The following is a 16,427-nucleotide window of genomic DNA, read 5'->3' as shown; positions in this document are numbered from 1 at the left end:
ATAACCTACGCACATCCTCCCATATGCTGTACATCAGATTCCTTATCATGCCCAGTACGATGTAAGTGCTCACAAGAGGGAGGAAGGGAGCAAGCTGTGGCATTCTCGGCACACAGGCTTTTCTTCCTCACTACACTCGTTAGCCAGAGAAGATCATCCCGCTCTGTTATACATAGTAGGTTTCTGGATGAGCTTCCCTTTTAAGAGAAGGTTAAGAACCTTAAGAAAAGTTTCTGGTATTTAAAATGTTTGAAAGTTACCTTGTTAATATTACATTCATGACCTGCAAGTCTTAGAGTTCCTTTTCTGTAAGCAACCCTATGTATCATATCAGTTTGGATTCATTTTATATCAATTCTATTAATTGATATAAAATGTGCATTCATTGCTAATTATTTCCCTTATTTCCAACCTCCTCCCTCCTCCCTCCATAATGTACTATGGGAATAGTCTCCAACAGTGATTAAGGTTGGAAATGAATTTGGGATAGAAACTCTGTAGACTAAAACCTAATGATCCTCATTGTTTTTGAGGATCAGAATTTTCAGAAGTTTGAAAAGTGTACAAAGTATAATTTTCTGCTTTCTGGAAATTCTATTCAGTAAACATTAGGAAAGCATCTAAGTCCCATGTTGAGAGCCATTGGCTTAAATTATCTTTCCCCTGAAGATGAGGATGGAAAAGTTAAGGAAAAACAGGTACATTAATGAAGTCATTTTTATTGATAAAAGTATATGACTGGAAAATCATAGACTAGAAGTATGAAGTGGAGAGACTGGGTGCACAAGCCACAGCTCTCTGCAGTACTTTCCAGTCCCCTGTGACAGTAGTTGGCACAGCTGGCGAGGGTGAGGGTAGGAGTGTGGCTCTGTCTGCATTCACGGAGCCAGCCAGTCCTCTCATCACCATTTTTCTTCTTCACTCTGTTGTCAATCATTCTTTCATCTTGCAGCTATTACTTTGAGCACCTGTGTACTAGGGGCTTTGGGAAACCAGTTCAGTTTCCCAATTTTATATGAGAGAAAGGAAATAGATAAAATGATGGGAACAGTAAGCACAACTACCATGTTTCCCTAAAAATAAGACCTACCCAAAAAATAAGCCCTAGCAGGATTTCTATGCATTTGTTAAATATAAGCCCTACCCTGATAATAAGACCTAGTGATGGGCATGGCTATGTAGCGTATCTGCACAGCCATGCCATGCATTTCGGCCCAGAGCAGTAAGGAAGACTGGAATACCTTTTATCTGCCACAGCTCCTTTCTCCCAGCTGTTGCCACTTGTGTGGGTGCGCGTTTGATAACCGCTGTCACAGGCATCCTATTGTGCATGTGCGAACAGCTAGGGGAAAGGAGTTCACACATCACTAGCACCAGCCCTACCAACAAAGTCGGCTCCCCCTGTCAGGTTTCAGAAGAAGATTACTTAACTGTTTTGAATAAATGTAGATTGTTGTATTATACTTAATAAAAATAAGACATCCCCTGAAAATAAGCCCTAGTGTGTCTTCTTGAGAAAAAAATAAATACAAGACAGTGTCTTATTTTTGGGGAAACATGGTAGCAAGGAACACACATGTTAATACTCTTCCTTTTTGAACCCTTAATTTTTTAAGAAAAAATGTACTCAGTACTATTATGAAACCAATTTACAATTACTCCCACTTTCATATGAAAGATAAATCACAACCATAGCCCAGGATGAAGGAGGGATGAGGAGGTGATGGGAGGGAGGGTAAATGGAGGCACTATACCTATGGTGCATATTGCAAGAGTGCATGTCTAATCTATTCAGTATAGAGTATCAGTGTCTTAACACAATAATTAAGTAAATGAGGTGTAGGCTACATTAACTAGTTCGATATAAGCATTCCAAATTGTATATAAAATCAGCACATTGCACCCCATAAATGCATTAATGTATACATGATCTATGTGTTTATGATTTAATAATAAATATATATATATATATATAATGAAGAAAAAGAAAAAATTTTCTGTCAAGAGAAAAGTTTCCAGGAAGCAAGCAACATTTCAAGTTCCAATTACTTTAAAATCAAAAGCACCCAAAATGAAACAGGAAGAAAATCATAGTTGAGATCACTACACGTTTTTAGAAATATCTCCACAGAGCCAAGTAATGGATGTGCAATTTTTAACATGGAAATTGGCCTGAAATATATTTTTAGAATTGGATCGCAGCAGTCTTGCTGTCATATCAATAAAATACTGTAACTGCCAATGCTACCTACAAATGTGTTCATAAATTCAACTGCAGTCAAAGGATTTACTAGGAGACAGTGGAAAAATGGTTATTTTGTATTCCTATCAGATTTTTAGAACTGGCTTTTTCTGGTGTTACCTATTCTGTATGAATACTTGTTTTAATTAGAAAATGTTTTCACATTCATGTTTTCTGCCTTGACATTGAGAATCATTTTACTACTCATGGTTCGTCCCCATTTTTAATAATGTAAAAAAACAGTTCGTATATGTTTATTATAGTAAGAGCCATGTTAACTTTTGGGGATCCTAGGTAATAATAATAATATAGATGTCACTTTAAAAGAATTTTCTAAATATGCTCTAGTTTGAGAAAAACACTCAATTTTTGGTGCAGTATCTGTCATTATATTTCAGCATAATTTTCTGGATGGAATCATTTCTTCAATTAGGCCTTGTGAGTTCAGTCTGTAGTCCAATTATAAATTCTCAGGATACAGTTCAGCAGCCTTGCTTAGCAGTTTTTATTCCGCTTACTTGAATGTAACATTTGCTCTTTCTCTGCTTCTCAGTTCAAATCCTGTGTTGAAGAATATGTGGCCTGAAGGCAAACTGAGCATTACAGAGGTGACCAAGCGACCTCTGACTGCGGCTACTCTGTTTAAAAATTCCATGATTGCTTTAGTAGACAACCTTGCATCAAAGGTAATTATTTTCTTTTTTAAATACCCATTTACTATTTGACTTTGTATAAATATAAAGAGTCAGTAGCAGAGTGTCTTTTCTGCAGTGGGAGATATAGATAGTATTTGGGTGCATGGTAGGAAATCATAAGCTTTGTGTATCTCCGCATTCGGGATGTCAGTGGTGTGGAGTGCAGGCTGCCATAGCTCCTGGAGGCCAACAGATGGTTCCTATAGCTCTATCCATACCTTTCTGGGCACCTTTTTCCTGTTTTTTAAATAATGGTAAAATAAATGGTCCCATTGGAGAGTCTCATAAATAGAGTCACCAGGCAGAACTGTGAGCTCAAAGTCTTTGTATAGTTTTGAAAATTGAGGAATAGCTCAATACTAGGAAGAATCTCTGGTGGTGGTGTTTTGATTTGTTGTTTAACTGTATGTAATTCAAGCCTACAGTATTTGCACTAAGGAGAGTTTGTTAGAAAAGGCTTGCTGCCATGGAAGAAAGAAGTTATTAAAATTATTTTCCCCTTGCACTTTTTAAAATTAGCTTGAGGCTCTGTCTCAAAATATATATATATATATATAGACAGACTATACAGGTGGGAAATCTAGCTATGTGCTGCTTTGAGTTGAGTAGCATTTTGTACAATAAAATGAATTAATACTGAAAAAATGTAAATATCCATTTGAACTCATAGAATCCCTCTTGGCATATTATAGAGAATGTAGCTATGATTTATTTTGTAGGTAATCATACTTATTAATAATTAAATCAAAGAATGCATATATATTTAAAGTGAATGTTAGAATTACCTTCCTGCTTTTTTTATTTTTAAACTTGCCAGGGTGAAATGATTATTTGTGTGCCAGATGAATGTATTTCTTAAGTCTGAGTTTTCTATTCTACAGTCATGGTCAAGGGGAAAATCTTAGATTTTAAAAAATATATAAAGTGGAGCATGCCTGGCAGAATGAACTTTAGCCATGTGCTGAAACAGGGCCTGGGTTAAATAAGTGAACAGAAACTCAATCAATTGAATTGGAGATTGTACCATCTGTATGTTGTGTCTGAATTGAAAATGACCAGAGAGTTTTAAGAGGAATTTCAGATACATTATTGACATTTATTCCTGCTTTTTATTATTCCTTTGGGGACTGATACTACTTGATAACATTGGTCTGTTTTTTTCCTTAAAGAAAAAATTTCTGCTCTTAACTGCTGCTGTTGACAAGTTTGATAAATGAGGCAGCATTCTGGGCCTTGTTATTTTTAGTTTCTTCGTTTTTATCTTTTCTCTTGTGGTTCTTTTCTATGTACTTTCTTCTTCATTATCATTTTTTTAAAATCAACTTCTTCTCTAAGAATTTCAGTCTATACCATTTCTGGTTACTTCACTATGGATAAATTAGGCAAATACCACAGGAACACATTTGTTCAGTAGCTTTCTATCCCTTTTTGTCAGTATTCTTTGGACTCGAGTGACAGCCAGTAAGCACAGTTTGTTGGCTTGTGTAATCTAATCTGAGGAAGGGCAAAAGTAAGGATGCTGGTACCGGAGACGAGCATGCTCTTAGAACGCTCCACTATCGTGTCTCAGTTTCTCTCTGCGCGTCAGCCGCAACCGGCTTCCTATAGGAAAAAAAGTGACCTGGAAGGCAGGCATGTGACACAAGAAGCAGAGGTGAACATGGAATTTTATGAAATGTAATTTATTCATATAGCTGGATTTAATTATCTAGAAAAAATATTGTTTTATTTTCTAAGACTGGTAGTTAAGTGTGCCTTTTAAAGAAATAAAATTCTTGAACCTTCTGTAATTTCTGAATCAGGAATTGCATTCAGCTTCTAATAAAAGAGATCCTCATATCAGTGGCTTAAATAAGAGAGATGTTTATTTCTCTCTCCTGTCATTGAAGTACAGAAGAAGGTGTCCTGGGGCTGGTGTGGTAGCTCCACAAGGTTATTAGGGACCCATGTTCCTTCTGTCCTCCTCCTCTAGTGACCTAGTGCTTGGCATTTATCCTCCTGGTCTGAGGTGACAGCTGGAACTTCTCTTTTAAAGAAAGACTTCCTAGAGGGCTCACACAGCACTTGGCTATATCCCATTTGTTACATGTAGTTGCCAGGGAAGCTGGGTAGTGCGTTCATTTGGGTCAGCAGTGCACCCAGCTAGATAAAAGAATCCTGTTTTAAAGTAGGAAGAAGACACTGGATATCAGGCAGGCAGCTGTGCTGGCAGTCTGTGCCCCAACTTTCCAATCTGTGTGTATTGTGTGGAGGTGAGGGAAGGAGGAAGGGAGCAGGGCAAGCAAAAGTATGTAGATAATGCTTCAGTCCGGTAGGAGGGGAAGGGGGACAGGAGAAAGAGACAGAAACAAAAGAAAAATATTACATTTAGAAAATATAAAATATAATGATGGAAATAAATCTAAACAATTGGTATTCATCATAAACAAAAATAGACTAAAGCTCAGTACCCGTGGCTCTATTGGCTAGGGCACCAGCCACATACACCTGAGCTGGCGGGTTTGAATCCAGCCCAGGCCCGCCAATCAACAATGACAGCTGCAACCAAAAAATAGCCAGGTGTTGTGGCGGGTGCCTGTGGTCCCAGCTACTTGGGAGGCTGAGGTAGGAGACTTGCTTGAGCCCAAGAGTTGGAGGTTGCTGTGAGCTGTGATGCCATGGCACTCTACCGAGGGGGATAGCCTGAGTCTCTGTCTCAAAAAAAAAAAAAAAATATATATATATATATACACACACACACACACACAGACTATACAGGTGGGAAATCTAGCTATGTGCTGCTTTTAGGAGACACATCTAAATAACACTATGTAGAAAGCTTGTAAAGATATATGAAGCCACTCCCCCCAAAAAAATAATGGTGAAAAGCAATATTAATTGTGTAAGAAAATAGAATTTAAGAAAAAAAATCAATACAGATAAAGAAACTAATGAGACAATAAAAACATTTTAAACTAGGTGCCAAACAACATAGCCATGATTATTAAGAAGTCTATAAAAAAAAATCTAAAAAACATTTAAAGGAAAAATTGACAAGTCCACAATCACATTGGGAGATTTTAAACAACTCTACCAGAACCTAATAGATGCAGTGGATGAAAACAAGAATGCAGACGCTTTGAAGACCAAATTTAGACCTTATCTAAAGATCAGAAGAACCCTTTACCCAGGGAATAGGAGCTGTGTATCCTTTCAAGTATACATGGAACATTTACAAGAAATGATCACATACTAGATTGCAAAGAAAGTCTCAACCATTTTGAAGAATGTGTATACAGGTGTATTTCTATCCTCAAAGTAAGTAAAATGAAGATCAGCATTAAATATTTTTTTCACTGTGCTTGAGAACTTTAAAAAATGCTCTAATAAATCAAGAGGAAGTCACAATTACAAAATATTTGGAAATGCATGACAAAGAATATGTCAAGATTTGTTGAAGACTGCTACCATGATCCATTCGCATGCCTTTATAGAATAACAAGGAAGATTGAAAGTAAGTGAGTTAAGTTCCACTTAGGGACTCCAAAGAAAACCTAAAGAAGGAAGAAAATAATTTTTAAATAGCATAAGTTAAAAATAATAACAAGATCCAAAAGTAATCAAAAAGACCAACCTCTAGGCTCGGCACCTGTGGCTCAAGTGGCTAAGGCGCCAGCTACATACACCTAAGGTGGTGGGTTCGAATCCAGCCATCCCTGCCAAACAACAATGATGGCTGCAACCAAAAAAAAAATAGCTGGGTGTTGTGGCGGGTGCCTGTAGTCCCAGCTACTTGGGAGGCTGAGGCAAGAGACTTGCTTGAGCCCAGGAGTTGGAGGTTGCTGTGAGCTGTGATGCCACGGCACTCTACCCAGGGGGACAGCTTGAGGGTCTGTCTCAAAAAAAAAAAAAAAAGACCAACCTCTAATAAAACTCATAAAGAAAACAATCTGAATGACAAGGGTAATAATCTCTGATATTATAGAGATTTTTTTTAAGTATCAGAGTATTATGAACAATTATATGGCAATGAATTTTAAATTTAAGTTTTTTAGAGAAATATTATCAAAATTAATTCAAGAAGAAAGAGAAAACTTAAATAAATCAATAACAGTAAAGATTCTGAATCACTAATCAGAAGTTTTATCTTCCCCCAGCTCTTCCAAGGACATTAGGCCACTATGGTTTTACAGATGAGGTTTATTAAACCTTCAAGGAGCCAATAATTTCTATCACATGCACATTATTTTGGAGGTTAGGAAGAAGAGAGGACGTTACTCAACTCATTTTATGAGATTAATATCACTTGAATACAAAGTTAATATTAGAAAATAAAACCAGAGCTTAGTTTAACTTAGAAATGTTAGGATCTCAAAAATATATATGAATAATGTATTTTCTGGCAATGTTGGTGAACATGATTCCCACCAAAGCCAACTGAAAACACCTAGAAACAACAACTTGAATGTGGCCATGAACTAACAAAAAGTAAGGAACATGCAAGCCAGGAGCTAAGTGAATGTAGAAGTTAACTGAGGGCAGGGAAAAATAATGAGACCCTCCCAGCCCCAAAGCTGCCCCTCACCCTGTGGGACTTTGTTGAAATAGATAACTTTGAATGTAGTTACTCAAAGCTGGTCCTTACAGGGATGCCGAGGGCCTGCCCAAAGTAGGGTGTTTCATAAGATATTCTTTACACCTATATGTACAGCACACACACACAATGATGGTGGATCTTCCAAGGGCTACATCCAGAGTAAACTAGAAATAATCTTCCATGATTTATCAGTAAGGAAAACTGCCTATCTTGGTCCTCAACACTGAGCCATGGGCAGAGAAGATGTGAATTTCTCTTGAGAATTTGTAAACATAAGCTAGCTTTTGTGAGGTTTATAGCCCAAATTCATGCTACCTGGGTGACATGAACAAACCTCAAGCTAACTACTTAGTTAAAAGTGGTCCAGGTTTTTTTTTTTATTTCCCCAGGCATCTGAAAAAAGAAAGCACACCTTTTTTTTTTTTTTTTAAAGAGGCAGAGTGTCACTCTGTTGCCCTTGGTAGAGTGCCATGGCATCACAGCTCACAGCAACCTCCAGCTCTTGGGCTTAGGCAATTCTCTTGCCTCAGCCTCTTGAGTAGCTGGGACTACAGGTGCCTGCCACAACGCCCATCTATTTTTTGTTGCAGTTTGGCTGGGGCCAGGTTTGAACCTGGCACCCTTGGTATATGGGGCCAGCTCCCTACTCACTGAGCCACAGGCGCTGCCCATAAGCACACTTTTTTTCTTGAAGAAATCACCTTCAGGCGGTGCCTATAGCTCAGTTGGTAGGGTGCTGGCCACATACACTGAGGCTGGCGGGTTCGAACCCAGCCCTGGCCAGCTAAACAACAATGACAACTGCAAATAAGAATTTGAGGTTGCTGTGAGCTGTGACTTTACAGTACTCTACCCAGGGTGACAGCTTGAGACACTGTCTCAAAAAAAAAAAAAAAAAATCACCTTCAGATAAGACCTTAAAAAATATCCACAGATAATAGTCTAAGAACAGTAAGGAGCTCACGGTAAAGAATCCCGGTAAGATACCACATGACAGTCAGCTAAACAAGAGACAGCACATTCAGACTCATGAAAACTTCTGACACTAGAATGATCAGAGAGTATGAAAATGTTTGATGTGCTTCAAGAAATGAAAGGCATGAAAATATAAGAAAGAATAAGCAATTAGACAGTTGTTAGAAATGGAAATTAAAAACTCAGTGGATGGGTTTGACATTGATTTAGACAAAGCCGTAGAGAAAATAGGGAAATAAGAATAAAAATTGAAGAAATTATGCAGAATTACACTTAGACCAAGAAGTGAAACAAAAAAAAGAGATAGAAGATAAAATGAACAGGTCTAACATACATCAAATGAGAGTTATAAGCAGAGAAGAGAAAATGGGTAGGGCAAAATTTGAAAGAATATTCCTGAGAATTTCAAGAGTATTTGAAAATCTCTACTCAGGAATTCCAGTGTGTCCTAAGTTGGAAAAATTAAAAGAAATGTGCATGTAGACACCTGGTGAAATCCTAAAACATGAAAGACAAAACATCTTAAAAAGCAGCCAGAGAAAAGACAGATTAACATCAAAGGAATGACAATTAGGCTGAGAGGAAATAACTATAAAGGAAAATGCTATCCACAGGGAATAGATTTTTCAAGAATAAAAGCACAAGAAAGAATCTTTCTGAAAAACAAAAATTGAGGGAGTTTACTAACATGAGAACCTAAATAAAGGAAATTCTAAAGGACGTACATTAGCAGTAAGAAGAACATACTAAGTGAAATTCTCAAATACAAAAGGAAAAGAGCCTATTTTTTTTTTTTTGAAACAGAGTCCTACTCTGTCACGCTCAATAGGGTGCTGTGATGTCACAGCTCACAGCAATCTCAAACTCTCAGGCTCAAGTGATTCTCTTGCCTCAGCCTCCCAAGTGGCTAGGACTACAGGTGCCTGCCACACTGCCTGGCTATTTTTAGAGATAGGGGTCTCGCTCTTGCTCAGGCTGGTCTGGAATCCGTAGGCTCAGACAGTCCACTCACCTTGGCCTCCCAGAGTGCTAGGATTACAGGCATGAGCCACTGTGCCAGGCTCCAGTACATATAAATAAACTCACTCTGTGAAACAATATTTTGTAAAATGAAAAATATAAATTAGAATTAAATAGTATGAGAACAATGGCATATAAGTTGAAAGGGTGGATGTAATTGTAATTCAAGTGTTTTAAGGCCATCAGTTAGTTGTTCAGGAAAAGAATAAAAGTATTGTTTAACTTTCAATTCTAATGAGTTAAAAAATCTTGTGAAAATTTCACAGTGTGTTCATTGAAAAGAGTAGAAATAGAGATCATGATTTCCAAACTAGTAGGGGAAGGGCAAAGTAAGAAAACAGAATCTTCCTCTTCCATAAAAAACACAGGAAAGAGATGACAAAAGAATGTGGGAAAGCTGAGGCAAATTAAAGTGATAGCAGTAAACCCAGATGTATTAGTAACTGCATTGAATGCAAATGGGTAAAAAAATGTTAAATCAGATTTAAGAATAAGAATCCATGTAGATACTGTTTGTTAGTGACATCTAAGCATAAGGAAATAGAGAAGTTGAAAGCAAAAGTTTGTACCAGACAAATTCTGATAGTTTGGGATCACTTTATCCCATTTCAAGACCTCTAGTAGGTTAGTGGTGGGTTGCCGGCTCCGAAAAGGCCAAGTTGTTTCCTGTTCACTTTTAACTCCCAGGTTTAGTTATTTCTGATTAGAGACCAGAGCACAGCCCTTCATCCAAAGCCTCAGGTTCCTACTTCATCCGCTTAGCCCCACAGTGGTCGGAAGCTCTGCTCAGCCTTGTGACTGCCTTTCAAATCAAGTAGCTCCTAGGACAAACGCAGCCCTGAAGGGTGGCCTCACTCCTTTGGATTCTAGTCCTGGCCAGGTATTTCACACTATCTTTTTAGCTCTATGATGAGTTTAAGAAGGCCTTTCCCCCGTATTTTGTCTAGCACCTTAAGTTGATGTGCGTTACCTAGTTTTCTATCACCTCTGAGTGTTACCAGACGAAGAGGGTCCAGCCACTTGTCACTGTCAGTCAATATGCAGAGACGGGGTAGGTGCACCAAACTTTGTCAGAAGGCCAGGAATTCTGGACAGCACTGAGAATAGCCTCTCCCAAGACTGTTATGTTCTTCTATTTCCAAAATCAGTTTTATATATAAACGTTGGAAGCAAAGACCATATTAACTCCTATTTTAAATAATCAGCACAACTCAGTGACCTATTACAACATTTCCAACTCAAAAATTAATTTCCTAAATCAATCCTCCTAAACTACTCAAGATGAGCATCTTTAGGGTGGGAGTTAAATTTACAAAACAGTAAAAACTGGGAACAGGAGATGAAGTCATGTAGGACCTAACACAGCCAGACCCACCATGTCATGCTGGCCCCAGCCTGACTGACTCCATCAATTCTTACCACATGTGCTCTCCTGAGTCCACATGGTATTTTAGGGGTGCGTCTTGGCTCCCCACCTAGATTATAAATCTTTTGAATACAGAAAATGGGTTCTATTAATTTCACATACCTTTTGTTACCTAATGAAGTACCATAAGCAGATGGTTAAATTATTAAATAAGCTTGAATTTGCCTTGACTCTACGTGACAGCATTCAAAGCAGGTTAAATAGATATATCTAAATAAGGCCTTCCAATTAATATACATACTAATTAGTGTATTTTCATAAAGGATGTTTTTCACATAAAATATAGGGAAAGACAAGTTTAAAAGTTCAAGAGAATAAGATCACTATGCACTTTTGCAAATTAACCTTTATAAAAACTCAGAATTTGCCAATTTTAAAATTTCTTAGGCTGAGTCAGTCTGGATATTTATAAAGGAGAGAGGAGGTGGCATTTATAAATTGAGACAGAATACTGATTAGAGAGAAAGTATTTCCACTAAATTTTCTTACCTGAAAACTTACATTTCTAAACAGGATGAAAAGGTTTCCCCCAACCCCTTGGTTGGTCATCATTGTCTCAGCCATTGTTACCACTTTCTACACATAATCACTCAATCCTGGTAAAATTCCATTCGACTGCTTTCTGTTTAGTAAAGTTACTTGTACTACTCAGGTGATGCCTTCCTTATATTAAGATTGGCTTATCCACATAATTTTACTAATTATTCAGTCCCAAATATTTTTTAATTCATGTTGTAATTTTCTTTTTGACCTAAGGGTTATTTAGAAGTATATTTCTTCTAATAACTTTCAAACATACAGGGTTTTCTAATTATCTTTTTGCTTTTGATTTCTAGCTAATACTTGGAAATGTGCTAGATTTGCTTCATGTATATGTTTTGTTTGTATTTAAAAATAACTCACATTGAGTATTCTATACAAGTTCATTAGGTAAAGTTTGTGAATCATGTTGTCCCAACTTTTCTGTTTTCTTGCTAATTTCTTTATTTTGTCAATGTTGAAAGGTATGTTATAATCTACTTTGATTCTGAATTTGTCTACTAGTCCTCATTGTACCTTCAGTTTTTTTCTTTAAATATATAGAAGATATATTAAGCTCATTCAAATTAGAACTGCTGTATCTTCATGGTGTTTGAGTCATTTATCATTATGAAACATCTCCCTTTATTTCCATATTGCTTTTTGCCTTGAAATCTTCCTTGCATGAATAATATAACTATGCCAGCTTTTCTTTTGACTAGAGTTTGCATGGTATATTTTTTTCATCTTTTTACTTTCAATCTTTCTGTATCTTTATGTTTCAGATATATCTCTCATAAGTAATATTACTCTATTCTGATAATTTTTATTTATCAAATACATCATTTAGTCCATTTACTTCTAATGTAGTTACTGTAGCTTACAGTTAACTCTGCCATCTCATTAGTGCTTTCTATGTGACTCCTTTGTATTGCTTTTTCTTTCCTTTCTAACCTTTTAGATTGATTATTGTGGGCAAAAGGTAAAACTATTACTTCTGCTTGACAACCTTAGTTAAATTTCAAGCTCTGTTCCCCTGGTAACCTAGTAAAATATAGATCAACTATATCACTAAGCAACACCACTCATGGCAAAAAATTACCCTGTTGGTAAAGTGCATCTATATTAGGAAAACGATAACCATCTGGTGAGGATAACATACTTTGGGTTTGCCTGAGCTCAGCAACTGTGTGTTAAGCATGTCCTTTGCAGGGACCCTGGAATCTGTGTCTTCAGAGTTGTTTTAAGAAGTATTAGCTCCTGTGGGGCATGAGGGTTCTAAGCCAAGAGCTCCCATACCTCCCACACCTCTCCTGCCGGAATCTCATTTCCTTGCATGTGAGCTATCACCTGCCTGTTCTGTGGACTGTGACAAGGACACTGACAGCCTGCTGCACTGTGTTCTTGCCTTTCTCAGGGATTGGTGCCAAATGTGGCCTGTGAGTCTTTTGTGTCACAAAGTTTGGTTGTACTTAAGAAGGCACCCTTTCCCTTCCTCCACTGTTATAACTACTTTTTATTCTATTTATCCCCTGTATTATTTTGGAAGATTTACATCGTCATATCATTTTGGTGGTTAACTTGACTTATTACACTATTATTCTTAAATATGAAAATCTAATATTATTTGCTACTTTTACCTCCTTCCTGGACAAAGCAAAGCCAATAAAACATTTTAATTCCATTTACCTTCTACCTAACTTATGTGCTATTTGGGTCATATATTTTAATTATATGTCACTCACACACACAGATAGTCAATATCCATGTGTATTCATACACTCATTTAGTCTTTCTTTTTTCCACTTGTATCACTGACCTTTCATCTGGGATCATTTTCTTCTACCTGAATTTCACTCTATTATATTTGAGATCTGATGGTGAAAAATCCTCTTGATTTTGTTTACCAAAAAACATTTCTATACTCTTTTTTGAGACAGAGTCTCACTGTGTCACCCTCAGTGGAGTGCTATGACCTCACAGCTCACAGCAACCTCAAACTCTTGGACTCAAGAGATTCTCTTGCCTCAGGCTCCCAAGTAGCTGGGACTACAGGTGCCCACTACTACGCCCAGCTATTTTTTTTGTTGTTGCAGTTGTCATTGTTGTTTAGCTAGGCTGGGTTCGAACCCACCAGCCTGGGTGTATGTGGCCAGCACCATAACCACTATATGGGTGCTGAGCCATCTGTACTCTTTTCATTCTTGAAAAATATTTTTGCTCAGTGTAAAATCTAAATTGACAATGTCTTTCAGCACCTCAAACATAAGATTCCTTTGTTTCCTGGAATCCATAGATTCTCTTAAGAAATGAGCCATCATTCTACTTTTTGCTCCTGAAGGTAATTTTTGTGTGTATGGCTGCTTTCCTTTGATTTTTGGCAGTTTTATTATGATGTGCCTAGGTGTGGATTCTTTTTAATCTGCTTAGAGTTTATAAGACTTCTTTAATTTGTATTTAATATTTTTCATCAGTTTTAGCAAATTCTTGGCTATTCTCTCTTCTAATGTTTCTTCTGCCCATTCTGTCTCCTCTCCTTCAGAATTCCAGTTGCTTAGACCAACTCACTGGATCTTTCAAGGCTTTCTTCAATTCATAATATGCAAATATCTTTTCCCATTCTGAAGTTTGTCCATTTGCTTTGGTTGTTGTCTCCTTAGCTGTACAGAAGCTTTTCAGATTAATTAAGTCCCATTTATTTATTTTTGTTGTTGCAGTGGCCACAGAAGTCTTCTTCATAAAGTCTTTCCCCACGCTGACACCTTCAAGTGTTTTCTCCACACTTTCTTCCAGGATTTTTATTTCATGCCTTAGATTTAAATTTTTTATCCATCTTGAATCAATTTTTGTAAGTTGTGAAATGTATGAGTCCGGTTTCAGTCTTTTACATGTGGTTATCCAGCTCTCCCAGTACCATTTGTTGAATAGGAATAGTATTTAGTACAAAACTATAGTAATAGAATATTAAAAAACTGTTCTTTTTCCCAGTGTATGTTCTTGTTTGGTTTATCAAAGATCAGGTGGCTATAAGATGTTAGTTTCATCTCATGGTTTTCTATTCATTTACAAATGTCTCTGTCTATTTTTATGCCAATACCATGCTATTTTGATCACTATGGGCTTGTAGTAGAGCCTGAAGTCTGGTAGGCTGATGCCCCCAGTCATGTTTTTATTACTAAGAATTGCCTTGGCTATACAGGGTTTTATCTGGTTCCATACAAAATGAAGAACTATTTTTTCCAAATCTTGAAAACATGTTGGTATTTTAATGGGGATTACATTGAACCTGTAGATTGCTTTGAGAAGGGTCTGTTGATTTTATGTGTTTTTTTTTTTTTTTTTTTTTTTTTTTGCTGTTCCTAATTCACGTTATCTTAGCTCCTTATATTTCTGGTTATTTTTTATTTTGTTGCAAATGATATATTTGCAGAATCATTTATAGAAATACTTGGAGGCCCAAGTTTATGTCATTCTTCTGCAGGGATAATATGTTTTGCTTCTTTTAGGCACCTAGGAGTAATAAAATTCCAAATTAGATCTTCTAGTTTTAAGCTCTGAAGGAAGTCAAAGCTGAACTCCGGTCCCTGTGAAGGACTGCCTACTTCTGGTTCACTCTGATTCCTAGTGGCAGGATCCCAGAGAGAGGCATTTACCCATGGCTCCTCTTTTTCAGGCCCTAATCCCCACCCTGCCCACTGGTCTCCTGAAGCTGTCAAAACTACTACTCAGACCATGCCCCCCTCCTCTGGAGCTGGCAGATCCCCTCAGGAACAAGGCAGTGTCAAACCTGGGCTCTCCTCTGTGGCTTCCTCCTCTCCTGGATTCTGGCCCAGCGATTCTCCCTTGTCTTGTTAGCTCTCCAGTGTCTTCAGGCAAACGTTTTATGTGTTGTGTTTACCTCTTTTAGTAAGCCCGAGTGTCAGTTTCCATTCCCTAGTCTGTCATTACTCAAACTGAAAGCCCTAATATTCTCATTTCATAAATTAGCTAATTAAGTCCAGAGAGACTTTATCATTGCTAGTTGATGGCAAAACAACTAATACCCAACTATCCTAATTCTGCACAATGCTTATTCTATTATCCTAGTACTAAAACGTGCGGGTAGATGTAGTAGCATTTTGATATTACCGTCCTCCATGCCACTTTTCTTAGTTTTTCACCAAGCAATCAAAGGCACTCTATCCAAGGAAACCCATAGAAAATCTTCAAGGAAACAGTGCTATAGCCCTCACTTCTCCATCCTATTAAGTTTATTTTAAATTTACTGTTATTAATGTAAACCCTTTTTAAGTGAGCTACAACTACCTCCCCAATATAAATGCTCTATATAAAAACCATTACCGATTTAGTATTTGACATTATTTTTTATAAAGTAGGATTCTGCTTGTGCTTTATAATAATATTGGTCTCCTGATTTTAATATATCAAAGTTTAGTATCTAATCCAAGGGCTGATATTCCAGAATAGGGAAAGAGATATCAGTTATCTATCAATTCACAACAAATCATTCTAAAATGTGGTGCTTGCTGGCACAATAGTTTATCATTTCTCCTGATTCACGGGGTTGACTGGGCAATTCTGCTGGACTCACAAAGCAGCTGCAGCCAGCTAGGCCAATGGACTAAGATGATCCCACTCAGTGCTGTGTGAGACGACTGGACACCTGGCTTCACATAGTCTTTAGTCTTGGGCTTCTTCGCACATGGGAAGAAGTGATCCCAGAGGGCAGAGCCTCTCGGGGAGGAGTCTCCAGAAGTAACCCTATATCATTTCTGCCACATTTTGTTGGTTAAAGCACTTCACAAAGCCAGTCCAGATTCAAGGATCCACCACTTCCTGGAAGATGCTGCAGAATATTGTTCATGTTTTCCATTCTCCCATAGATGACTAGATAAAAAAAAGCAGGTGTGCTGGGCACAATCGTGACCCCTACAGTGCAGTGCCAACTTTTTGGCATCAGCTGGGTGTCCTGTA

The 16,427-nt window shown here is 37.5% G+C and overlaps 1 protein-coding gene across 1 annotated transcript in view; it reads left to right on the top strand.

Moving 5' to 3' along the window:
- Positions 1 to 16,427, top strand: part of MYO1D (myosin ID) — a 367,217-nt gene that overhangs the window by 138,674 nt on the left and 212,116 nt on the right. The window contains exon 14 of the mRNA XM_003797217.3: positions 2,796 to 2,928. Within this exon, the coding sequence (XP_003797265.2) occupies positions 2,796 to 2,928 (133 nt within the window). The remainder of the gene's footprint in view (positions 1 to 2,795; positions 2,929 to 16,427) is intronic.

The sequence above is a fragment of the Otolemur garnettii genome, unplaced genomic scaffold (genome assembly GCF_000181295.1).
Source record: "Otolemur garnettii isolate 467f Iridium unplaced genomic scaffold, OtoGar3 scaffold00112, whole genome shotgun sequence".
NCBI classification, from domain to species: Eukaryota; Metazoa; Chordata; class Mammalia; order Primates; family Galagidae; genus Otolemur; species Otolemur garnettii.
The sequence above is the reverse complement of the archived record's forward strand: the minus strand, read 5'-3'. Positions and strand labels throughout refer to the sequence as shown.